Source organism: Patagioenas fasciata, chromosome 5, assembly GCF_037038585.1.
Source record: "Patagioenas fasciata isolate bPatFas1 chromosome 5, bPatFas1.hap1, whole genome shotgun sequence".
Lineage (NCBI taxonomy): Eukaryota > Metazoa > Chordata > Aves > Columbiformes > Columbidae > Patagioenas > Patagioenas fasciata.
In genome coordinates this window covers 32501310-32528535 of record NC_092524.1, presented here as the reverse complement: position 1 = coordinate 32528535, position 27226 = coordinate 32501310, and the positions used below count along the sequence as shown (strand labels likewise).

General features: G+C 43.4%; 1 protein-coding gene across 8 annotated transcripts in view; it reads right to left on the bottom strand.

Annotated features, from left to right (window-relative positions):
- Positions 1-5505: 5505 nt before the first annotated feature.
- DPF3 (double PHD fingers 3) overlaps positions 5506-27226 on the bottom strand; it is a 182340-nt gene continuing 160619 nt past the window's right edge. For all 8 annotated transcript variants that reach the window (XM_071809259.1, XM_071809261.1, XM_071809262.1 and 5 more), the window contains 3 exons: positions 22185-22297; positions 20775-20856; positions 5506-19722 (listed from right to left, as the gene is read on the bottom strand). In XM_071809259.1, coding sequence (XP_071665360.1) covers positions 19652-19722; positions 20775-20856; positions 22185-22297 — 266 coding nt within the window. In that variant the 3' untranslated portion in view covers positions 5506-19651. The remainder of the gene's footprint in view (positions 19723-20774; positions 20857-22184; positions 22298-27226) is intronic.

The following is a 27226-nucleotide window of genomic DNA, read 5'->3' as shown; positions in this document are numbered from 1 at the left end:
TGGTGTTACCACAGGAAGGACCATGTCATCCCCTGCCTGAGGTGCGGGGGCTGGTGCTGCCCCAGGAGGATGCCAAAGGACAGCATGGCACTTGCTGCAAGAGTGGTTCATATTGCTATCAATGCTGAGAGAGGTTAGTCCATGGTGGGAAGAGCTGCCACCTTCTCCTGCCTCCCTGTCAGGACCTCCCTAGTAACAAGAATGGGAAATCTCCCTCAGAGAAAGAAATGTCACCCTACTTCTCACCATCTGAACTTCCATCAGTTCAGACCAGATTGATCTCTGCAGCCTTTTGTCTTTTCTCCTTTCTTTTAAAAGCACTTATTAGTCTCCTGCTGCTGAGGGCAGCTGCTGAGGCTGGGACTGGCCAAGCAGTGGGTAGGACCTGACAGGATCTGATAGGATGAGACAGTGGGCACTCAGGGACACCAACCTGCAGGCTCCTGCCTGCTGCCCATGTTTTGGGGAAGCATCCACGTCCTGAAGCTTTCCTGGCAGAAGAGATGGAAACCCTCACCGCTGAGTTTGTCCCTCTGGCCAGGTACTCTCCTGGCCATGCGGCTGCCAGGGGCTAGCCATCTGAGCCACGCCAGATGCTGCCCAGCAGCTCAGCCCACCTCTCAGACCATCAGAAGCACCAGGAATTAAATACGCCATCATGTGTAAATCCTGTGTTTAAACAAATAATTCTCACAGAATAACAGGCAGGCTTTTCCACATGAAGCAAAGCTGACACCTGACTCTTCGCCTGGCTTCTCCCAGGAGAACATTTTAATGAGGCCCACAGCTGTAATATCACACAGAGAACATTAACAATGCTAATTACCTAAAGTTTATCCCATGAATACTCAACGGACCATACCTTGGAGACGAGTTGTTGTTCTGGCCCAAATGAAGCACTGATGGCTTGCAAAGCAAATCAAGGCTTGTGAAAGCATCAGACACAAGGCATTAGGCACACAGACCTGGCAAGGCAGCCTCCACAGTAGAATGGATAAATAAAAAGAGGTGCCTGGACAGAAGGCAAATCTGAAATTGCAGAGAGAAATTGCCTTGAGGTGGCCAAATCCCTCCTGAGAAAATGCAAAAGGTGTTGATAGGTCTCTCAGCATCATCTCTTACAGGCTCTGTGCAGAGAAAAGGGGGGTTATTGGAGGAATTCTTCTGCCAGGCAGCCGCAGCTGGCACTGGCTAAGCCTTGCACTGTGCTGGGAGAAGCCAGAAGTCCACGCAGATGTGCAATGTGTGAGCAAGCCCTTGCCTGGAAGACATCCAGAGCCTTTGCTTCACACCATATGCACAGTCATTCTGCAGCTCAAGGTCACCGCAGAGGTACCCGTGTGTGTGAGGACGACTGCGCTGAACCGACCGCTTTGCTCTCTCGGGCTGCCAGTGCCAGAGCGCAGTCTGCTGCACAGTGAACAGAGAGAGGTGTGCTCTGCTGCACGAAGCTTAGCTGTCACCTCTACCTTCAGCTCCTTATCACAAATGCTGCAGGGCAATGGACCTCATGCAGCAGAAGAGGAGGCTTGGTCCATCCAGGTGTCTCTGAGAGGGAGACATGGATTTTTAGCAGTCTGCGTTGCTCAGCTCTAATTGAGCACAAAAACATCACATGGCAGGCAATAGCCCATTAGCAACACTGCGTGCTGAGGGGCCTTTTAATTATTTTTGCATTCCCAGAGGACCACAGAACGCTTTTCATAAGCATGGCGGGGGAATGCCAATTAGGTGGCCTCCAGTCCCGCTAGACAAGGTCTGGTCACATCACCTTGCGTCACAGTCTGAACCCTGCCCTCCATTTTCTCCCCAAGTCTGCCATTCTCGGCCGTGAAATATTTATTAAAGGGAGCTGCTGCCTGTCGCGAATCTTGAGTCCCGTCTCCTTGCCAAGGTCAGGCTGCCGGGGAGGTACTTTTGCTCTCCGTAGCTTCTCCTTGAGACTGATGGGTCTTTCTTCCATTCAGCACAGGCAGGCAGCCTTGAGGAAGAGGCTTTTTCAATTCCTGTGGATTCTTATTTCCTGAGCATAAGGTGGGCATGTAAAAAAATCACTAAAAGAAGAGGCTGCACAGCAGTAAGCTGTTGTGGTATTGAAACATAGTTGCACAAGGGCCTTTTGGGAGCACATAGTTAAGAAGCTGTTAAATCAATTTCTGCTGTTGCAAAAGGCTACCTTCAGTCTTAGTGGTCACTGTTGTAACTTCTTAGGAAGCTTCTATACCTACAGATGAAATCCTGGTGCCACAGAAGTGGACAGGAGGTTCATCCTCTGCCTAAGTGGTGCTAGGTTTGCGCCTCCCCCGAGTTTAGCTGTGGTTTGCTGAGTTTGGACTTAACATTTCATACAGCTTTTGTGCCAGAAAAATGCTGAAAGCTTCAACCACAAGCTGTTTAATAACCTTTTGTCAGCTGTACTGAATGAAATAAACAGGCACAGCATCACTTGCTCGAGAAGGGCTATGGCTAAAGTCTCAAATAGATTTTCCTCTTCCAGTATGGGCATATGTTAAAGTAGTAGAACAACATATCCAGGAACAGGAATAAACTCTGCTAGTACAAGATGTAAGAACCAAAGGACCAGCCTGGCTGAGGAAATAACCTTCCCTAACAATGACCTCTAAAGGAAGCTTGAGGCCCAAAAATGTGAGAAGCAAGGTGCATATGGAGCGTGCACCCCACAGCTCATCTGCAGGGAACCAGATGCTTCGGGACATCTGTGGCTGGAGGTGCAGCTCATTCGCTGCGGCAGCTGGTTCCTGGCAAACCTGCAGACCTGTCTCTTGTTTGCCAGCTCTCTTGACTGACAACAAGTGCCAGCACATTTGTTCTCTCCTCGCATGGAAGCTGCCCCATAGCGCAGATGCCTTCTGGCTCTCCCCTGTGCCATTTCTGGCCCTCCTACAGGCTTTTGGGATGTGTGCTGGGCTGCAGGGATGGGAAGGTGGTGGCATGGAGAAGTTGCAAAATACACACCACAGATTTATGCAAGGACATAATGATGTTTTCTGTTTTCCCCTTCTTTTTTTTTTTTTTTTCTTTCTCTGCTTCTAGTAATTCCTAACATTTTACTTGCTTTTTTGACACCTGCAAAGACTTGACCTGTCATTTTCTCAGAATTAGCGGCGACGACGCCGTGATCGTTTTCCTGTGCAATGATGGCTGATTTAGAGCCCCTCATTATGCATGTATAATTAGGGTGTTTTTTCCCCCCAGAAGCATTACTGTGCATTTATCCACAGTAGATTTCCTCTGTCATTTTACAACCCAGTCCCTCGTTATCACAAAAAACTTCTGCGACTCTTCACAGTCAACTATTGTTTTGACTGCACAGAACAGTTTTTCATTCTCAGTAAACTTCTCACCTCACTTTTCATCTGCTTTTCCAAATTGCTTGTAAATAGATTAAAAAAATACACATCCAGCTTAGATCTCTGGGTAGTTTTCCTTCTCTGTGAAAACATATTGTTCATTTATGCCTTTATACTCTACTGCTCCAACTACTCTGTGTCTTTTATTGGAACCACCCCGTTGGCAATCACACTATTATTCAATAGAGTTGCACTCCGTACTCCAGAAGTATAGACAGACATTACAGAAATAAAACCAGCAGCAGTCCCAGTTTTAGGACATTGTGGACATCTATATTTGTTTTGATCTGCGTCTCTAAATTATCTTGTAAATTCCTACCACTAAATTTCATCTCTCACTGTATGTAGTGTACAATATATCTTTTCTTTTTTTTTTTTAAATAAATATATCACCATTTCAAAGTTCACTAAGCCATTCTAGAGACCATAGCTGATAAAATGCTCATCTGGATACAAGATATTAGCAGAAAGACTAACTCCTCAAGTCTCTGGCACCAAGGCACTGTATTGTCATAAAGCCATAGGAAACCAGATTTCATTAGTTCCCTTGGTCATGGAACTAATTGTTTGCTCCCGTGTTGGGCACCTGATCATGGCTGTGGGCAGCAGGAAAGCCAGCAGCATTTGAATGTTGTTCCTCTGCTCTGCTTTACTTGATTTTTGTCTCAGGATTATGAGACACTGTGGATGTAAAACAGCTACCAGGAAGATAACAGCTGCCAGAAACGCAGCCTTCTGGTTTGTACTTTGAACTGTGCGTACCGTGTAGAGTTAAAAAAATAGTGCTTAGAATAATTTAAAGCAGAAATCTGTTACGTTCCTTCAAAATTACCCATGCTTGGTTTAATAGATGCTGGATTAATTGCGTGCTGTCTGAGAGCTTTTGTTCCTCTCTGGAGTGGCTGTGGTCTGTGCCACAGAGGTGAATGCTACTCTACTGTATGGCAAATTTGACATTGAAGGGCTCTTTGTAGAAATAAGACTGCCATTCTCTCCCATTGTCCCTTTGATTAAACAGTGCCAGCAAAAGAGACAGTTTTGATGGTTGTTTTCGTATTATGGGCATCTGGCTACTAAGAGCTGGGCTGAGATCACCAAATCACAAGCCGCTTCAGAGATGTCTGTTTACGCACGCCGATCCCACAGTTATGTGATCCAGAAAAGTATTTGGATACGCACATTTCAGGGGGTTAGGGAAGGAGAAAAACAATTTCTGAGGTGTGTGGGGAGGACCATTTGTTGCCCATGTGTGCAGCCATTTGCCAGTACCCAAACCCACAACTTTCCAGTAGTCCTCAGATAATCCTGCACTGTGGATGCTTTTCCTCCACTTTCACATCAACAGACTCCTGGTGACCTCTGAGGTACTTTGTGATAAAAATAAAGGAAATGTAATGTATCACACAGTGGACTCACTCATTAACTCCTCCCCAGTTACCACCCTATTTGTAGCTACTCACGTCTGTGTGAATCATCACTTAGAAATGGCTCGGTGATCCCTCTGGTGCTTCTCCTTCAGTCGCGGGGACTCCATTAGTTTATAGTATATACTGAACGAGGTTGCTGACATCTTCTGTTTGCTGAATAAACTTTAACATCCAGAGTCCTTCCCCAGAGTTTGACCATCTCTTTTTGTTAGTACCAAAGCAAATAGGGAAGATCTCAAGAAGAGAGCTCTCCCCTCTCTTTCCACACATCTGTTTGGACATACAACAAAACCTGCGGGAACATTTTTTCCTTGTACTTTTAATTGAAGTGCTTTAATATAAAAAAAAAAGGTACATACAAGTTCTAAACTCCCATTTTCTGCAATCATTTACACTTTTTCTAAGTTGCAACAGAATATTAGCTACGTAGGTAGTCAACACTGCTAACAAACTACAGTACAAGTTACTAGTAACAGTACAAGATGCTTGGAATACATTCTTGCAAATGTGTATGAATACCAAAGAAACCCTGCAAAGTTGAGAGATTTCCAACACTCACTGCCCTCTTCTCTCACTGAGAGTTTCACACACGGGTTTCCTAACCACCAAAACACAGAAGGGCTGGTCCTTGGCTGGTGCAAGCTGTGGTAGCTCCATTAGCATCCATGGAGCAATGTCAGTTGTCATGAGCAAAGGGTGTGATTCACTCTGTGCTCAGATAGACACCTTCAGATGGGGGAGAAACATCATGCAAGTTTCCATACATGACAAACTGATGGGCCTTTTTGGTCAGTGCTGGTTTATAGCACTAAGCAACATATTTTTTTCTGAGGGTTTCAAGACCGATCTCTTTCTCCTGGAAGAAATCAGATCAGGACGACTGAAGAGCAGTCAGGAGCACTCTGGGTTCTCATACCACTCTACATAAAGCTGGGCAAATTTCCCTCGAAAAAACCACAAAGTTTTGAAGTGGAAGAACCCACTCCATCACCTCTCCTCCCCCACAAAAGGCTGGTAAAGTTACCAAGCACTTAATAAAACCGAGCGTGAGATAAGAGGAGCAAAGGTCCTCCACACAAGCAATGTCAAAACAAATCTCTACATACACACATTGTAACGATACAGTCACTTCAGAGTTCAAAAGAAAGGTTCACACTTTACAAAGGAGGGAAAGGGGAAAAAAATAACACAAGAAGCTGTCCTTGCAATTATGTACTGGTTCCCAAACCTGTAACCTTATTCTGTGGCCGTCAAAAAGTAAATGAATATCAAGCAACATAGTGTAAACTCCGGTGAGGCCTCACAGGGGATAGCAATAGGCAACCTGGAGGTAGTCTACATAGCTGAAAAGGAATTTTTTTTAAAGAAATTACTGGCATTTTTCTCCTATTCTGGTACATTTACATAATCAAAGACACAGTGGCAAAGATGCTACAGTGACGTGTCTCTCCAGCCTTGAGAGCACACCTACTTGTCACCCCAGGACTGGCCACAGAAGGGTTTTTTCTATGGAGTAAGAGTGATATCTGGGGTATTATTCAGGGAAGAGGCCTTATTTTTCCTCTCGCTCGCTTGTTCTGGCTTGCCTCCATGCTTGCCATGTGACTAACAGGACAATCAATTTCATCTGAGACTTCTGGTTTTTTCTCACAAGCATTGATAGAAAAACCTCCTAATCACTATTATCCCAAGGACCAAAATTTCAACTGCACACTTCAGTCAGTGGCATCCAAAACTCCTCCAGGCTATTCACTGAATGGCATTAAATTATTTTGCTGGGAATCTATGGAAGTTGGCAAACGTATGTCAAGGCTGGCTTTTCAGTTCATCAGCACATTATGAAAAGACTGAGCACCAATGGCTCCAGCTCAGAGTAAAGAAACAAAAGTCAAGTTTTTCTGGAAAGAGGATAAAAGGCTATTTAGGAGGCAGAGGTTGGCATATTATAGAAAACACAGTGGTGGCTAAGAGTAAGAAAATGTCTTCAGTTCTATGGCCATTTCATATACTTTCATTTTTCTATTCATGTTGTTTAAAGTATTCCTAGTTTTCTCCAATCACATTATCTTGACACCACAGTTATTCCATTACAAAAGCCTCTATGCTGCAGTCACTCAACACACACAGGTGTCATGTATAGGCAGAGGAAGTGGGGCAGGTTCCAACCCACATTTTATTCTTTCCATAAGGGCAGGCAGATCCCTGTTAGGTGAGACAGAGGTAACCTAGATCATGCCTAATAATGAAAAGAAGACTGCGAGTATACGAGCAGATAGAAACCACAAAAACTGAACAGCAAGAACAAAAATTAGTAGAATATCCCCTTCTTTGCAGCTAACTCAGTTCCTCTAAAATCTCAGCTCAAATAATTTTATCTTGCAGAATGTGCAGAACGTGCAGAAGAGGTGTTCTTCCCATGTGACTACAGGGAACAGTTGTGCTTTCTCCGTATTGCCTAGAAGTTACCCCATCCATCTGCTCTTCCCTAGCCCACTCTCTTTATAACAACAGTTCTTTTGCTTCAATGTCTTGCTGGTAAGACAAGACTATTTAATTACAAACAGACATCAAGGTCAAGGTATTAGAAGACTGAAAATAGATATCCTGCTACTTTTAAAACAAACAATGCATTGTACACCTAGTGCTTCTCTGAATCCTCTTTCCACGGAGCAAAGCATTACAAGGGCAAGATTTTCATCAGTTCTGAGCTGGCACAGCCAGTTCTAAGAATTAAAATGTTGATCAAGCCTTCATAGTCTCTGGCTCCCCTGCCAAAAATGCTCCCTAGAGAAGCTAGTTCATTTCGAATAGTTGTGTGATGTAGACACTTCTGCACTTGGACCCACAGTGGGTCATGAATTGCACTTACACCGGCCACACACCAGTCATCAGGAACATTTTTTGATCACCTGCTGTATTTCTTAAACTACATGCAATGAAAATGCAACTATATGCAATAAAATTGAAAGACTTAACCAAATTTATCTGTTAAACCAGAAAGGACCACAGGAATATACTCACTTTCTCAGAAGTCCTCAGAAATCCAGTCAGGAGCTTCTTGTGCTGCGGGATGTTTTTTCATCTTTAGGCTGAGTCAAGCAGTAGCACACAACCATTGTGTGTGTCACTGACCCCGCACTGAAGGGGCTTTGCACAAGAAACAAGCATTGCTGATTTCCTCACTGCAGCGTTGAGCATCCTCCCAGCTAAGAAACTCTCTGAAGACCAGAAGAGCCTCTGGGGAACACTTGTCTTAACAACTTTGTTTTCAGACCACTCCAGGCCTTCCCTGACTCTTATGAAACCTCTTCAGCTTTTTGCAGAGGGCTTCCAGGACGCAATCTGATAACAAGAGGTGCGCCACAGAAATGGGTGATACCGTGACTGGACAAAGACTATGGCTCTATCCTCTCTGATGACAAGAAGCAGAATGGGAAAAGCCCGGCTGGACCCCAGAGATGAAAGACGGGCATTGTTTAAAATACCTTTTCACTTCCAAACTGAAGAGATTTTATAGCAAAATCAATAAGGTACCTCAAATAAAAGCCCTCAAGTTACTTTTTGAAGCCATTTTTACAGACAAACCAGTGCCAGATAAAGGGTGAAGCCTCTGAAGTCAGAACACAGTTCTTGGATGTTTTGCTCACAAATTGAGTTATTCCTAAAAGGGGAAGGGAAGTAACCTAAAAGCCTTTACAGTCTGTTTTTAAATGAGAGGATGTTTTTCATTTAACTCTCCGTAACAGAGTAATTTGAAAACAACTGAGGACACCATGTAATCCCAGATGGTCTGTGTTCTGTGTGCTCTTGTGAAGCTGCTGTGATTCCATTGCATTAAAAAAAGACATACATTATTCTGTAGCAATTGTCCATGACACTGAGGTTTACAACATAAATATTGCAATACCTCATCCAGTTTCCGTATGACACACCATGTTTTATTGCAGTAATGTCTCATAATAGATGAAGGTGCTGCAGGGTCCTGTTTGGCCAATTGTTATAGGACCCTGGAGTGTACTTTCAAAAGGAGGGAATATCTCCCATGGGAAGGGAATTAAGATGAGGACTAGATGCCAGGAGAACCAACTAATGGCTTCACATGCAATCCTGGGCAAATCTCTTCTGTTCTCATCCCCCCTCAGCCTGTCCATTCAACAAGAGGTTGGTTTCTTCACTTGCAGACAGCACTGGATGCAAGGTAATGGAGCACAGCCCTGCTACACACAGCAGAATGCCTCTAAATCAAGAAGCCAGTGTTTTTTGCCAACGTGACAGATTGAAAAATGCTTCTGGTACTTCCATGAGTGGGTTACTAAGCAACACTTTGGCTTCCAGGGAGTAGCTGTGCTGGATGTGATCTCATGTGCCAGCAGCCTGACCACGTCCCCAGCTGGAGCACTGGGGGAAGGAGGGCGAATGTGTGTGCAGGCAGCGAGGCTGCATGGCATCACTGGCTGTAAAACAGGTTCCTTTGAGATGAGCTATAACCACAAGGAAAAAATATCCCAGAGGTGACAACAGGCCTGCTCACAGGATGGCTAAAAGGCAAGGACATTGTCACGACATAATGTTGGGGGAGAAGTAAAGCTTAGAAGGTTTAAGCATCACTTGGTAAATCTATGGTATATCCTGGTTGTGCAAACTTTCACTTCAGCCTGTCTCAGAGCAAATGATGCTGAAGAGGACTGACTCCAGGGGCAGATGCTAAAAAAGATAGGGGCTGGAAAAGATTTCCATGTGAGGAGACAGAGAGATCAAAAAGAGGGGAACAGATTAGAAATGGGTGAGAGAGGGAGAAGAAGAAAATCATGCCCTTCTGTTCACAGTTTCCTGATATAGCAGTAAGGGGTTGTTTACAGAAAATCAAAAGCCAGTACACTAAAAACTGAGGAATCAAGTCCAACCTCCATGGAGTTAGAAAGAAATTTGCCCTGGTTGCTGACTGCTCCATCATGACCTTTTGCTGAGATTTTCACTTTCCTTTGGAGCCTGTGACATCACCAGAACCAAGTGTAAACAGACCTGGGATATCATCTGGGATAGAAACACCTATTTTCTTACATATGTTACATGTGCTCAACTATTAAGCAGCACACATCTTTTGATAGAGACTAAAGTCTAAGACTACTTAGACTAGCCCTCTTTAAAACACCAGTCCAACCTCTTGGCTTAAAGTCAACTGAGGAATGCTGATTGAGAGCAGCTGAGAATCTGTTCTATCTTTCAGAGTATTGGTAGTATTTCATGTGTCGAAAAATCATGCTCCAAATGGGATTGAGATTAAGTTGTAAAGGATAATGTTTTGCCTTGGTTTGTTAGAATGGTGACACACCTTTACAAAACAATTAAGCTTTTCTCCCTCTTCCTTCTTTTCCTTGAAGGTGAGTAACACTTATTATAGGACTGTAGATCTATTCCTGATAGGTGAGCCATATTTAATCATTATTATGATACACAAATACATTTCTATTTGTATATATAACAAATTCTCCTAATTCACAGAATCACAGAATCACAGGATGTTAGGGATTGGAAGGGACCTCGAAAGATCATCCAGTCCAATCCCCCTGCTGGAGCAGGAACACCTAGATGAGGTTACACAGGAAGGCGTCCAGGTGGGTTTTGAATGTCTCCAAAGAAGGAGACTCCACAACCCTCCCGGGCAGCCTGTTCCAGTGTTCTGTCACCCTCACTGAGAAGAAGTTTCTTCTCAAATTTAAGTGGAACCTCTTGTGTTCCAGTTTGTACCCATTGCCTCTTGTCCTGTCATTGGTTGTCACCAAGAAGAGCCTGGCTCCATCCTCATGACACTCACCCTTTACATATTTGTAAACATGAATAAGGTCACCCCTCAGTCTCCTCTTCTCCAAGCCAAAGAGACTCAGCTCCCTCAGCCTTTCCTCATAAGGGAGATGCTCCACTCCCTTCATCATCTTTGTGGTTCTGCGCTGGACTAATTAAAATTCAGTATCACGTAGTAATGTTCTACCAATGTGTTAACGGGAATGCCACTATTTGGGATAATTATTTGAGCATTTTAAAAGTGTATTTAAAAGTTGATGGCATCAACTATGATATCACAGATTTATCTTCCTCTTTTGAATAATGGGGACAATGTTGTCCTGAAGTCAAATATAGGATCAACACTCAGTCTTCCTCACCCCCAATTTTAGTTGTTGATGTTTTTCTTTGCAACCACTTCTAGTGAAAAATCACATATATACCAATGGCACACTCAGTTTGAAACGGCAGATGAAGAAAAGTTGAAGCAATAACTTATCATGCACACAAATTTCTGGTTCCTAGAAGACCTGACTGTCCAGCACAGATGACAATTTACTTCAATGCTCTTGAGCCTCTCTTCTGCAATTCAATGAAATAAATTATTCTCAGGCCAGTCCCCATCATTGGTGACCCAGGCTGTGGTGCTGAAAGAAAACTAGAGTAAACAGGAGGACTGTTGATCTCCGCTGCAGCCCAAAAAATTGAAAGCCATCAAGGTAAAGAAGAAACATTTTTCTCTGCATTTTTGAAGAACATTTTATGACTACAAAAGAGTCTTTATGAATTAGTCAGCACACAAGTTTTATTCCCTACAACAATCAAAAGGGTTTGTTGAACACTTCTAAGGTGGGGAGGAAAGCTGATGGTTTGTTTTGGACCTCTCTCTATTTCCAAATTGCTCTAGACCCATCAAATCAGCTTTGGTACACACTCCCTCCGAAGTCCAGAAATATATTGTAAGAGAAGAAAATTGAGAATGAACAATGAAGAATATTCCGTAATGAAGCTCAAAGAAGATGACACTTGGAAACTCCTCATGCACTTGCTATTGCCTTCCCAAAAGGATTTAGGGGCACATCTCACATGTTAATACTCCTAGGAGAGCTACGAAGGAAGAGTCCATTAGCCATAACATTCATGTCTTGTCTTTTGATTTCTAGCAGATACTTCCCTTTTACTGTTTCTGGCAAAGTCTGCCCAGGCAGTGTGTAGTGGCCATCAAAATGCAGTCCTGAGTCCAGCAGCAGCAGGTGTCTGGGCTGGAAACAGATCTGTGCTCCAGCAGAGTTCATGGGCAGAGGGATTTCTGCCTTTCTGGCAGAAAATCTTGAGGAATATAAGGCAAATCCTTATCTTGATTTTCAGGACTGAAGGCACATGGTTCCTTGATGCAAATCAGCAGTTTCAAAGTCTTATATGGCAACAGCAAGAAGAGTCCTATCCAAGGAGACAAAACTCCAGACTGGGGTATCTCATGCACCAGTGAGACGTGCTAACAAAGACCCTTCAGACTGCTACAAAAAGGAGCCCTCTGCCAGCCAACCAGTTCAATCATCCAAGACACAGAAAGGAGATGAACATGAAATGGACTTGTCATCTTTATCAGTCTTTCAGAATACAAAGAATAAAACCTGCCCTTCTCTCTCCTTGGCTTCTGAAAAGTGGGGAGAGAGGAAGCGTTTCCTGATTCACTGTGGAGGTGAAACCTACATTTTGTTACAATGAACTGAATCAGATGGATGACTAGACTGACAGGAGTCTGAAAGAAAATATCAATACCTGAAAAATCAGCAATTTTCAGGTATGAAGTGTTTTATTGTTCACTTCATGCATGCAAAGGGAGGTAAGCTGATCTGGAAATAGTAGTTTCCTGATTTCAAAACATCAGTAACAACGTATATTCTAAATGCAAGGGTGAATACTATAATAGCACTTCACATTTTCATCCAACGTGGCAGAAACACACACCAAACATTAATAAGCTATTAGCTTGATTCCCCAGCTGCAAAATGCCTGGCATTCTTACTGACATTTATGCAATAAGAGGGTAAACCCTAAAAGCTCTTCTGTTCCCCCAAGTAATTGCTATTGTTTACCTTCCTCCCTCCCCCTAGTCAAGTGCCACAATACATAGGGGTGGTGGGACTTGCCGAACACCCCAGCAGTGCAGCTAAAGAGACGGGACAGTAACGCACCTCTCCTCTGCCTCCTGCTAAGAACTGGCCATAAGGACTCCTCTGCCCCCTGCTAAGAACTGGCCAAATTGTGCTCACATACCTTGCAGCCTGGCTCCTTCCAGAGACTCACCATCCCCTACAGGCCAGGGACACTGTCTGGTAGTGTTGGTCACTCTTGCCCTTGTCTGCAGCGCAGTGAGATCCTGTGCCCCCACCAGCACTGCAGGGGACAGAGCTGGGACAGTACCAGCACCCTTGCTGCAAAACTGCTCCCCAGGAGCAGAGACTTGATGCTCTGGTCCTGGTCGGTGACACCAGCACTGGTAGAAAGGAGGCAGCCAGAGCCTGCACTGCCATGGGATGAGATGGGGAGCAGGGGGTGGGAAGCTGCACTCATAAATCAGTCCTCTTCAGACCAGAGACGCCCCTCCTGTCCTTTCCCCTCCAGCAAAACTGAGTTTATCTTACGTATACCAGACCGGGTTTGGTGCCTGCCCTGGAAAGCCATTTAACTACTGCTGGGGCTGGAGGTCATTGTTAGTAATTATATCACCATTGAAGATGGATTTGGTTGCCTGCCAGTCCCAGGTCCTGAACTCTTTAACCAGGGGGGATGCACAGCCATGATAACTAAACCATTTCATTTCTTCTGCAGGGTCTTGGGCCTTCGGCATCCAGCTCCTGCCTTATCACCTGCTCCCATCACCTGTCACAGGCCCACAGCTGGCACAAATAAGCAGTGTAGGGAGCAGCATGGAAGAGTTGGCTCTGCTACCACCTGGCTCTGCAGCACTGTGGTAAACGGCAGCACCCAGAGCTTGCATGCTGTTAGCGGGCTCCAAGTGCTTTACAGAAACAGCTAAGAACTGCCATCCTGCCTTTTCTCCAGAAGTGAGGCACAGAGAGTTTGGGTACTTGCCCACAGTGGTGCTGCAATCCCTGTTCTAAGTGGAAATAAACCCCGTCCTTTGGAACTCTGCTTAGGTGCAGTGACATGTCACGTTTCCAGGTGACCTCTTAGCAGCTCTGGCTCCCCACACTGGCAGGCAGCCCGGTACAACCAGCAGCTCTGCTGAATGGGCTGCTTCCCATTTGGGTCAGCTGTGGTTAACTGAGGGCCAAAGACAGCAAGGAGTACATGAGCATCTCTGCCTGTTCCACTGCAGGTTGTTTCTGCAGACACGTCTTGTTGTGGGGGCTGGGACAGGAGAGGGACGGCCCCAGCAGTGGTGCTCACCCTGCTCAGCTGCCTAAAGAAAATTAACACATGATCCCCTTGTCCCACCATGTAGTATATCATGCATAATTATGAGATGCTAAGCATAACAAGGCCAGACCTGGCTAGACAACAGGACTTTCCTGCCAGCCTGCTTCCCTCCACAGAACCTGTTTCCCTAAAAATAAAGATCTGGTTGACTGTTAAAATTTCAGGTGAGGCTCTCCTCTTGTCCAACCCACAGCCTCCTGTAACAAAATTGACAAGACAATCCACCTTCTAGTCATCTCCTCCATGAGATTTGCATGTTCTGCCCACCCAGACTGGTGCCAAATTGTTCTTAATATAGTCTCTGTTGCTTTGTCCAATTTTTTTTCTATATTGAGAAAACATAGAGCATTTCTCCCTTCTGCTCTGAACGACAGTTTTATAGACTAACAGTTGGCATTGCCAACTGATTAGATAGACCGACAAGTAAGATCAACCAAGATGTCTCACTCTAAGACAGTGCTCCTAGCATTCAAGATTACTTATTTCTCCATTTTATTTATCTTCTTGTACTTTTAGATGAACCAGTAGCATTATGTTAAAGATTCCTATTCCTCCATAGCTGCTAACTCCCTTTTAAGTAAATACTGTAAAGTTTTCTCTAATGCAATTTCTTGACATGCTGGAACTGAATTAACCAGATACACAATGGTGGATATGACACTAAATAGCAAAATTTGGAAAATTTCAATTAACATAGACAGGAAATACTTTTGGGCCCCAGATTATTTTTTAATGTCAAATGAAGGCTATTTAATTATTTTATTTTGAAATTAAATTAACTTTGAAATTCAAATATTGAAATGATTCATCCTAAAAGGACTGAAACAAGCATTTTCAACTCTTCCAATATTCTCCACATTTTTTTGTACTAAATAATTTGCCAGATTGAACTTGGATATGTAAATAACTGTTATTCTCTCAAAAGTACATTTTTAAAAAATAATCTTTTTCCATGCAGAAAAATCATGCCCATCTCTACCTGAAATTTCCTTGTGCACAATGCACACTACCCCTCCAGCAGTGACAAGCTTAATTATTATTCCTTTCTACCCCCATCCACTCTTCACCTCCCAAATGACCCCTGTCAAAACACATGCTGTGGGTGTAAAGAACATGCAACAGTCCCATAACACTGCACGGTGCAGGAGAACCTTCCTTTGGGGCAGAGTTTCCTAAGCTCCTTTTAAAGAAAGCTGAGAAATAATGATCTCAATGTTATCTACAGCAACATTTGCTTCAAAAGAACACACTTGACCGTGGCTTTCCTAGCTCAAGGACTGGCCTAAGGTGCATTTACAGAAATGCTGTAAACTCAGTCCAAAGACACATCTATGGAAGTACAGTTTGGAGGCAGAATGGATGGGACCCATCTCATGTTTCTTAAAGGTATGGCCTTTTCCGAGCTGCAGGGGAAGCTCTGTCACGGCAACATGAGCTCACCCCCTCAGTGGTCCGGCTTGGATGCACCCCCGTTTTGTGACCATTTCTCCACCCCTCTGGTTTCTGAGGCTGCCCCTGCAGCAGCTCCCCTCCCTTGCCAGTCTTCCCACCACAGGGCAGAAAACTGGGCAGCACAGCACACAAATATGGTGGAGGGAAAGCCAGAGCCAAGCTGTGGTTTCACGCAATAGAGTCTGACTTTTTCAGTCTCTGGAACAGCCTGAGGCAGCTGACACCAATGTAGTTGTCATTGTGGGCATGAAGGAGGTAATGCGCAATTTACTGCATCAATAAAGATGATTTTCTATAACTGGCCTTTTTAGGTTATCCAAAATGCGTTAAAAATGGGAAGGATCACGTGAATATGTTTAACTAACATACTTTAAGGCCATTATGCAGACACAAGCTTGTGTTTAAATACATCCTCTCCCAGAGTAAACATCTGTTTTTATAATAAGGACAGGAAGAACAATTATATCATCCAGCCTGACTTCCTCTATAACACAAGCCTTTTTCAGTCAGACATTCGTATGATTAACTAAGATCGCATTTAATGACAATACATCTTCTGGGAATCTGCCCGTTCTTGATTTGAAGACTTTCAAGGGATGCCGAGGCTACCATCTTCTGTGGTAGTTTGTCCTGATTTGTGCTAAAATATTGCCTCGACTACACAGAAGAGTTTTGGAATACGCCAGAGTTTGATCACCTCAAGGGCTGCCAACAAATTTGCACATCCTGTCAAAGAAAGAGAGAGGAGCATACACAGTTGGAGTCTTCACGTTGCTTGATGCATGGACCAGATCGCTGCTACAAGTTGTTTCAAGATGTGCCTGACAGCAGATGGAGTCGCCCAAGTAGTTCACACCAACACTCATGCAGGAAGGATGTCCCCAGGGGGGTAGCAGGTAACAGAGAATTGGTCGTCAGAGTTTCTAAACTCTTCCTCACCCTGATGGCTGTGCCACAACCTTTCCTTCTCTTGGCAAAGAAGGCACAGGACTGTTCCCTTGGTGGATTGATGAATATTTCTAAAGTGTGCCAAGACGTGGTTCTGCATGCATGTTAAAAATGTCACTGAGAGGTCCATTCCGGCCCCTTAACTTAGACCAAGCTAGCGAAGAAGGGAGACTGTAGCTGGAGGAAGTTCTCGGAATGGAAGAGCTTGCATCTCATCTGCTGCCAAGCTGCCTGGCTTCACAGCAACACAGCAAAAAGCTGGAGAGATGAAACACAGCTGGACCACCGGGGGTAAGTACCTGATTATGCCAATCTCAAATGGCAAACAATATTTTGCAGTTGAAGATCTAGTAATCTCTCCTCCCATCATATCTCACTAGTGATAAACTTCAGCAAGGCCACTGAGGAATATTTCCAAACATGAAAGACACTGTTCAGTGCAGAGCGGTTGTGGGAGGAGAAAACAGTCAGTGTGATGGATCAAAAGCTCAAAATAGGAAAGCAGGTGTGTGTGCAGAGCACGGCTCATTTAGCAATGCCTCCGTCACAGGAATGGAGAGAACTGAATTTCTGCACCAGCTGGTCTCACCAGCAGATCTACCTGAGACCTGCGTGATGAGCCACTGCTGTCTCCCTAACACACTGGCTAAAACCTTATGCATTTTCCACTCCATATGATAATGCAGACATTGGCCTACTCCTCTCCCAAGGTCAATGCAAACACCAGGAAACTGGAAGGCAATGGCCACTTTTATGATGAAGCTCCCTAAGCCCAGCACACCTGGTAGCCAAGCATCAGCCCAAACACTAACCCACCTCTGCTGCACCCACCACCAGCACCACCACAAAACTTTCCTCCAGCGCACACACTTCTCAGCTCCTGTTCCTCTTGCCAAAACACTTATTTCCTATGACAGAGCACAGCAGTGTCCTGGTGAACACATGCCTGCACCCCTGGACACAGCAGCAACAGGACTTTGTATCAGCCTGAACTGTGGCAATGGTCACAAAGTGCCAGGACAGCAGGGTTCAGTCACACCAATAAATGGGTGCAAATGTTCATGCTGTGGACACCAAGTGATCCTGAGGGCCAGGGCAGTTCCAGACTGGGAAGAAGACACTTCATATTACATTTTTTCCAGAGCTTTGTTCCAACAGGTACCAGACACCTAATACAGTTCCACGGGCTCCTGCTTTACCCTCCCTGCACCTGATGCTCCAAGTTTTTGTACTCTTAGCTCATCTGAGGGGCCATCACATGGAAAGCCTTAGGTATTGAATAAATTACACAGGTAGCCAGTGCAGCTGTTCCAGGAGAGATCTGGTCCAATATGACTAGCATAAGTACTTTCTAAGTCTTTTTTTCTAACAGGTTAAAATATTTCTGCTGCAGCCTGAGAAAAGGCTGCAACAGTACGTGGGAGAATCCAGCAGCTAACACAGCTACTTTCAGTGTGCACACTGAACAAAACACAAAAGGTGAAGAAACTATCTAAATAATGAGGGAAAGTGCATTAGGTCAGTATAGCTCATTCTAACTAAGTGTAATTAGCAGGAGAAGGAAGAAAAATTATCTCACTGATATTCTTTCACAATGTCCTTTCAAGTGTTTGGGAACATTTAATTTTGCAGAAAGTTTCAACCAATATAAATATGCCAAATATAATCTTCAATGTCCTTACCTACATGTACAAGCAACCCGAATCACACGCTGCTAAGGAATCTCATAAATTTATATTATAACCCCACTTAAATCTATGCATAGGAAGTAATATACATCATACCCAACAAAATGGTCGTTTTGGACTTCTCAGCAGTTCAGGGAGTTGCACGTTTTTAACCTTAAAGATGTATCTGGTAGAATTTCTTTAATGTACTCACTTGTCCTCATAGTGATGTCATAAATCATTCAAAAAGACTCAGCTGTAATAATATCTTTTCAATTGATACTCTTGCTTAATGTTTCTTCATTTCACATGTAGAGGTGTGTTTCAATAAAGCACAAGTATTTTATCTAAATTTAAAAATACTTCTGAAAATCTTTCTTATTCCCTTCTTTAGAGCTGGGGAAGATTTTTGCCAAATTATCATGGTTGCCAAAAATGTGGTTGTAGATAATTTGGAGGGCAAAATTATGCCAAAATTCAGCTAGATCTTTATCATCACTTTGATAAATAACAGTAACACTTAGGAAATACTGGAAGTCCTGATTAGGCAGTTCCCAGAATAAAATGCAACTTTCAGTTGCAGAACATTTTAGTCTTGAAATTTCAAAAAACTAATCAAAAGTGCTTAATTTGACCCTAAGCCAAAGTTGTTCCTTTTCGCAGCTTATTTTAGATTGCTCAGAAAACTGACAACTTTACTTTCTATGATGAACTTAAGATGACATTTTTCTTTTGTTCACTTTTCTGAGCTAAACAGCAAGTCAGTTACATACATAACCATTCATAATTTTTTGAACAACAACAAAAAGATGTGTCTGGACTGTATGCTGGCACTGCAGTGGAACTGTGTGCCTGAATATCCTGAAATACCGAAGACAGTGGGCTTTTCTAAGCATCTATATGTGTACACACTGGTAGTGTTCTTCCTTCAGAGATACTAAAATCTGATTTCTAGTGATCCGCCAAATCAGAGCATTTGATGCAAGGGAGAAAACAGCAACCCAAAAATTTTTGCTCAGTGCTTCTCTCAGTGACAACATGTTGTTCATGACCACCGGGAAGTATCAAACTAATGCAACCCTCGGAGCTTCCTATGAACAGAGAGTGGTTGCATTAAAGAGATTTCCAGTGGAGCCTGTGAAGAGAAACAACTGGTGCTGCTCCCAGCCAAAATACTCACCAATAGTTCCTTAGGAGATATCTTATTACTTCTTCTTTAAAAAGAAGACTAAACAGAAAGCACAAGGCCACACAAAATTGACTTCTCCATGTTGACATAACAACCCTCCCCCTTCTATAATGCATGTGAGCCTGTAAAGGCAAGCAGCAACCATGCGTAGCAGTGAAGAGATTTCATCCGGAGCACTGGGCAAGTACACGATCCTTGTAGTAGAGCTCAGGAGGTATGGCCTTAGTGACAGTGAATACCACAGATACCTCTTCCTGTATTTGAGTGTCTGTTCGTTTTGATGTGGGTTGTGTCTTTGCGTTCTGGATGGGAATTGTGTGCTGGTATGGCAACACCAGGAGAAAAGTGTGTCTTGACTGCTGGAGCTCCTCAGGCCTGGAAGCCAAAAGCTGATGCTCTTTCTCTGAGCAGCTCCCGGCACAAATGACAACTCCAGCTCCCTGCAAATGAAGAAAGCCTTCTTATAGCAATGACATAAAATCCAGGCACTCAGAATTTACGTCAAGATTGGCTTGAATAGGATATCAAATACTGCTAACATTGGAATTCCTTGTATTTTTCTGAAGCAGGCTCTGCTACCCCTGGTGTTGTGTGAGTAGGCCCTCGACACAAGCTACAACACAGCTGGGGGGTGCATTGCCACTGGGTGTTTTATATTTTCATACATTCAGTACACCACTTCCCAGTCAAACAGAAACCTTTAGCTAATTATTAGTTTCATTTAAAAAATTTTCCCTCCTGATTTAGTTCCCTCTTTATAAAAGTTACAAATATTTAACTCCTGAATGCATGATTGATTCGTAATTACTCTTGTCTCATCCCTCATGTAAACCACAGTCATTTGTACTTTGCTTGTCTCCTTCTCCAATTTTACTGCTCTCTGCAGATTTTAGTCAGAGAATAAATAATGGTAAGGCACTAGTTCCTTTGCTCCAGAACCAAATTACAAACTACAACTAGTTGTATTCAGATTGAATGCCCTGCAGATGACCCAACTATGTACTAAATGTAATACAGACTGTAGAACTCCCACCCTTCTGGGGCACAGACAGACCAGAGAACAAGGAAGGTCATTCCTCCTAATCCAGTCTCCTGACAACAGACTCTCAGCTATTCCAGGGAGGATTTCCCCGTCTGGGACTTTCTCTCTGGGACTTTGACTTCTTAGCAAGTCCAAAGTCACAGTTCATAGGAGCTCAATTCAGTTGACTAAATTGAGGTGTCCAATGACATCTGGAATATTCAAAGGTACCCATGAGCCACAAAAGAGCCATGTCTGAAAAAGGAGGTAGAGATCAGCAAGACTGAATAGGACACCTCAGATCACACTAGACCTCCATGTCTATTAATTTTATTTCTTTCCAGTGTTACCTGTCTCTGCTTTGCTACTCCTTCCTTAACCCTGCACAGCCCAGGCCACCTTTCTGAAATTCTTCCCTTCTCCACAAGGACGTTATTGTCATTTTCAAAGCAGGCTTCCAATATGCGTTACCTTCTGGGGGCTCAAAGACTGGTGGATTCAAGCAATACATGTGATAGCCACGGTCACAGTCATCGCAGAAGAGCAGCTGGTCCTGAGGTGAGGTTGTTGAGGCAGCAGTAAGGAAACAGGGAGAGAAGGAGAGGAGAAGAGAGAGAGAAAATGATGTAAATTAGTCTCTTTCCAATATGAAAACACAAGCATGGTAAGCAGTAATGCTCAGCTCGGAAGGCAGAGCTGCAACATAGAGACTAAGAGACTATTTGGAACGTAAAAGGCTACAAGCATCGCATTCATGAGTCCATGATCAACCACCATATTTCTGAGAGGCTGCAGAGAGAACTTCTGATCACAAAGGCAGTTCAGTTTGTAACTGGAAAATCTCTCTGAGAGGCGGAGGCCTTCCTCTCCAAGGTGGCCTCATGTTGCAGAAGCAAAAGCTGTGAGGCTGAGGATATGCTGTACTCAGAGGACAGCTTTGCTGGGCTCCAATGTGGCCACATGCTGGATCTCATCCCTTCAGGGGAAACCTTTCCCGACAAATGCCCAAACTTAGCCAGTTCTCCAAAACTCAGCTGAGTAAATACTCTGTGAAACAGACCATGTGGTCTGCAGCTCACTTCTGTATTTGGGGGGAAAAAGCTGCTCTGAAGTATCCCGTGATTCCTAACACAGAATAGCTCCCTGCTTTCAGATTTCCTTATTTACTGCTAGAGCAAAAAAAAAAAAAAAAAAAAAAAAAATCCCAGGCTTCAAATTTGTTCTGCTATAGGTAATGTAAGTGTTAGCTAATCGTCTCCAAAGTTCTCCACTCACTGTCAATTCTCCAAGTTTCTCACAGACTACCAAGGACACTTAGCATCAAATTTAAACTGAAAACCCCACAGAGAGGACACTGTTCAGCTGCAAGTTTGGAAATCACTGGGAGAGGTGATTAGGTGACTAGAGATTTGCCTAGCCATCCAAGTTCAAATACTTTGATGTTTCCCAGGTCTTGTAATTAAGATTTAAAAATCACGCCAAGAAAGTAAGCAAAATCGGGACAGAAGAAACATATCTACCATCTTTCAGGTTATCACCCATTCACAGCTACTCCCGACTACCATGCTGAAAACACTACTCTCTTGTGACATGACTTTACGGCTTCCAGCTTATTTCTATTGAATATGCATACAAACCTCCAGTATCACCATATTAAGTGTCCCTATATGATGATCCCTCTGGTAATCTGAGCAGAGACCAGTGGCTGGATGGGGGCACTGGGGAGAAGCCGATCTCTGGTTTCAGGAGTGGCTCATCCTTGGAGATGTATGGAAGCAGCAGTAAAGCTGTGACCCACACCATTGCCCCATGCTCCTCAAGGGAGGACATGACAGTAGCTTGCAGTGACACTCATTTGCATGAAAAGGTAAATGAACTCACATCATTCTCAGAGGTCCCACAAAGGCTGCAGGATTTGCACTCAATGCACTGCCACTGATAGGTTTTAACAGCCTCAGTCATGTTTGTGGTGAACTGCAGGCAGGTCGGGTGTCCTGAGGAAGATTGGAAACAACTGTCATTGATAAGGTTCACTTTTTGCTTGTTAATTAACTGGTATTAAATTTGGGAACAAAACGCACATGGACATGGACTGACCACAACATGGGCTGCAACTAACAGTACCAAAGAGGAAAGCAGGCATTAACCCTTTCGCTGCCGGGCACAAGAGAAAATCAGAGTCATCCCCACCCATTCCCCATTGGCAAAGCAGTTTTACTCAGAGCTCTTAAAAATGGTTTGGCTTTGGGTTTGGTTTTTGTGGGACTCCTTTTTTTTTTTTCTTTTTTTTTTTTTAAAGGAAGCAAGAGAAAGGATGAAATCAGAAACAAACCGAATTTTGGAGAGACCCCATCTGTCTTAATAGAAATTGGACTACAGTTTCAATTAGCATCGTTTCAACCGGACTGAAGGACCTAGTAGAAATGAGGTTATTCTCCATTTCAGAGCTTTCTTTCCTGGTGTCCGAATGGGTGCAGCAATTCTGTAAACTTTGCTTAAATGGAAGCAGCAGCATACAGGGAAGAAGCAAGACAAGATGGAGGGATACAGCTTCTATTTTTTTTAAGAGCTCTGCCACTAATGTCGGTTGGCATAGAAGAAACCAAATTGCACAGCTAACCTTCCAGGATTAAAACAAGAAACCGAAAGGAAAAAACCCCAAGCCAGCTCCCACAACAATCTAAATGAAAGGAATAAAGAGGGAAAGCTAGCAGAACAGTTCACATCTAATCGGGAAGGACAAATTGCCAGAGTTACAACCCCCACCCCTACATGCATGTCGACTCCAGCTTTGCAAAACAGCAGTATCACAGTAGCAGGGTCAGCAATGGGCTTTCTGGAGGGGAAAATGCAAACAAACAAACAAACCAAAGGTAGGATCAGTGTTCCTTCTGCAAAACAAAACAAGAAAAATATACCGCTGAAATAAAGTACTGTACTCCCAAACCACCCCTATCAGGCTGAGGCCGTCACCTGCCATAAGCTACTGCTTGTGTTCTTGGCATCCCATTCCCACACACGCAAGCATAACACTGGGCATAGTTAGGGGCAAGGGACATGGGGTAGCCAATTGCAAATCTATAGGAAAATTAGAAATACAGGTGCGCCCATCCAGCACTACCACATGCTACTGCTAGAACCACACACCATCAGGTGCGCGGGGGTTTTCACCTCTAGCTGGTCTGTTGTTCTTAGACTACAGCCAATGGGTAGAAGAATATCTTTTCCACCGCCAGCAGCCTAGAAGTCTTTTTAAAAGTGGAGAAAAGAAAGGCTGCTTCTCCAATAAGAAAAAAGTGTATGGCTGTGGTAGGCAGATGTGGGCATAGATGCATCATTTTGATTACCAGACCTACTGGCAGTATTTTGCTGTGTTGTAGCATCACCCATCACCACCTTACAAGAAGACTCTATGTTTTCTAGCCAGTGAAGCAAACAGTGGCTCAGAATTGCTGGGTAAGGCAATAATACTGCAGGGAATATACTTTTATGCATGACTGATACCACCAAATGGTATAATGAAAATTTTTGTTCTCCAGTTTTATTTGCATGGTAGTGATAAGAAAACTAAGCCTGTCCAGCAAAGAAATGTGTGTACATAAGTAATTAAGGAAATGGAACAGAAAATGAAGGAGATGTTTAAGGAAGGAGGGATCAATCACATTGTCCATAACACTCTTAAGCCTCTGAATAAATAAATGTTTTGACAGTACTGATGAGCTGAGATAGGCTAAGAAGATCACTGGGTTTTGGAGCCCTTGAAATGTTAGCACAAAACAAGAGTCAGATTTTACTGAGATTTACAGTGAACCAAGTTGAAACTAAAGTTCTGGGGACTTTGAAACCACAACTGACCAGGAGATTTTGTGACATGATAGCTTTTTGTTGAGAGGACCTCATACAATTTCTGATACTACCAAACTAGCAGAACCTGACATGACACTGAAATGTTCCTCCAGATCTGATTTACCGCAAACACGGAATCTCATTCCAAAACCAGCAAACAGAACAAATGTGCCACACTACACATCAGGGAGGAATTCATCCCAACAGCAGCAAGGCAGCTTCCAGAAAGGTTGTACAGCGCTGGAATACATCACAGAAAACAACTCACACAGGGAGGTGAGTTAATCAGAGAGTTAAATAGCTTCAGTCACATTTGAAAAGAAACAGAAAGAATGGAATCAAACTTAGAGAAATAAATCACAGCTAAATGCATACACACATTCACATGCTCACTTGCCTGCATATACACATTGCTCATCACAGAGACTCCAGCTAGAGACTCTCAAACGACACGAAGGTCAGGTTCTGTTCACCACTTTATCTCTGTCCCTTTGCAGCCATTCCTGCTCTCTTCCAGCTATCAGTCTTGACTGTCTCGTTCCTCATTTGCCTCAAAAAAAAAAACCTCTGCAGGTTTCCTGTGCTGCATCTCGCATCGAGGGTGCCTCATCCCTGAAGTGATCCATCCTATTTTGCAGAGCCCTTCTTAAGAGCCACACCCACCATAAGCCTAAAAGAAATACGCTCTTGTGGGCTGAGGATCTCTTAGAAAACATCAATAGTGGCATGGTGGCTTCTTTTAGTAGCAATACAAGAATCTTTTGGAAAACAACAACAAAAAGCACCAAAACAAACAAACAAAAACGCCACAAAAAAAACCAAACAAACAAAAAGACCCAAACCACCAAAACCAGGCAATTTATTCACTCCATTGGGCTCTCTCTCCAAATGCTGTGACTACAAGAGACCAACAAATGCCCACAGCCTTGTCTGCATTGCTGTAGATTGCTCTCTGTTAGCCCAGGGCTTGTGACATGTCTAAGGGAAAAATACTTCCTCATGGACATGTCTTGCTTCAGCCTCCAAGTCAGATCCTCTTTTGCATTAAACAATGTGCCTTGTGGTACCATGACCCCAACCGAATGTCATTGGAAAGACTATTTTTACTTATGCCAGCAGCGTGATGAGGCACTGTAGCGTACAGCAAGTATGTCAGTAGATACTCAAAGCATTAAAATCCTTTTTCCTAACCTCCCTACTCTCCTTCTTCCCCATCTATCTCTATTTTCCTGCTACTTTGGTTCAAAACCAATGTTTTTCATGACCTATGAGAAAATTCACACATCCAAGACTTCCTGGAGTGGTGTTAGTAAACACCATCCCTGCTCCGTATCACAGCACTTCTTGGCATTCCCTCTGTGGCAGAAGACAAAGCTCTGTAGCTGTGTATGGCAAGCTACAATAGGTACATTCAAATTATCTTTAAAAAAAAATAAAAAAGCTAGTTCTGCTCACAAACAATTTTGTTTTACACAAAGAGCAGCACAAAATGTGGTGCAAGTTACAGACACTGTTGTAGCACAAAAGCCAGAGAGCTGTAAGTCTTTCTTGCTTGATTTCGTCACTTATGTGGTCAAGATGAAGAAATGGTCTCATTTTGCTAATCTTGTGATAAACAAGGTGTGCAGCAGAGTCTGCAGCTGGAAATCAATTAATAATTCAGGTTAATAATTCAGGCTCAGCCCTGGCAAGCCCTGGAGCACTTTCAGGTGTTGTATCAGCTTCGCAGATCTAACCGGGGGAAGAAGTAACACATATTTATGGAGTCACCGGAGTCAATAGACAGACCTCTAAAACACACCCCGCGAGCAGTTCCGTTGAAGGAGAAAGTGATATGTTAACATCGACAGTTTCTAATCTACCATAACTATTCTTTACCTAAACTTTTGCTATGCCGCAATAGCTATAAACAACGTCAACAATAAAACTTGCAGTGAGGAGATTTCCAGCAGCTCATCCCTTTGTCTTAAAGCAATATTTTAGAGTACAGATCAGGTCTGAAAGCTCCCTCATCTTTGTCAAAACTCTCCTCTGGATCTGAACCCTGTGACTGAAACTATATTTTATAGTGACACCCGTGTTTCACGTGCCACTGGATTTAATTGTGCACTGTGTCCACCAGACATCTGGTTAGAGGAGTGGGGGGTGAGCACATTGAGAGACCATTTCTTGTCTCCCACACCCAGTGCAATTGCAGACAGGCAGTAAGGAGAATTTCAACATAAATATCAGCCCCATCCCATACCCCCACATCCCACCCTCCCCCCCCCCAAAGAAATATAAAAATCTCTCCTGCTTACACTGGCTATATAACACCGAAGACCAAAACTGATGTTAAAGGGCAGGAGCAATCTGCTGCTCCCAGGCACTCTGTGACCAGTGAAGGCCTTAGAACGGCTCATTAGTGCTTCTTCAATAATGGATTCCGCATCGCAAGATTAATTGCAGACATGTGCTCTGTCACACCCGCCACAGACTGTTTAAGTTAACAATCCAATCAATAACCTTTTTCAAACAAAGGCAGAGATTATCTAGAGGGAAAAAAAATAAGCAAAGACTCCTTTTTTAAAACAAATGTGGAAGTATTTATATACTGTAAAAGGAATTTTCACCCAGTTTCCAATTCTTTCCCCTATCTTCACTGTGTAGTGGTGAACTTTTTAATCAATAGCATAATGAAAACCCACAGGGCTCCTGGCTATATCACATCAGAATTTATCCCATAAACTATACAGGTCTTTAAACAACTATAAATACATATTACAGATATAATGACCTATGTCACAGGAACCCCATCCAAATAATGGAAGTTTTACATGCAAAGAAATGGCAAAATTTCCTCCTGATAAGATTGAATAAGGATTGCTGTGACTGCTGCCATCATTAGACAGAATTATTACCAATATTCTTACAAAAGAAGGGAAAAGTAACTTGCAATTCTAATAAGGAATATGATTTTATGGTTATGATATAAAATATTAGGCCTCATTTGTCTAAGAAGGCATGCTTACAGATATATGGTGTCAGAAACAGATGCATCAGAAAGTGCCTTTAAAAACCCAGACCACCCACCCACA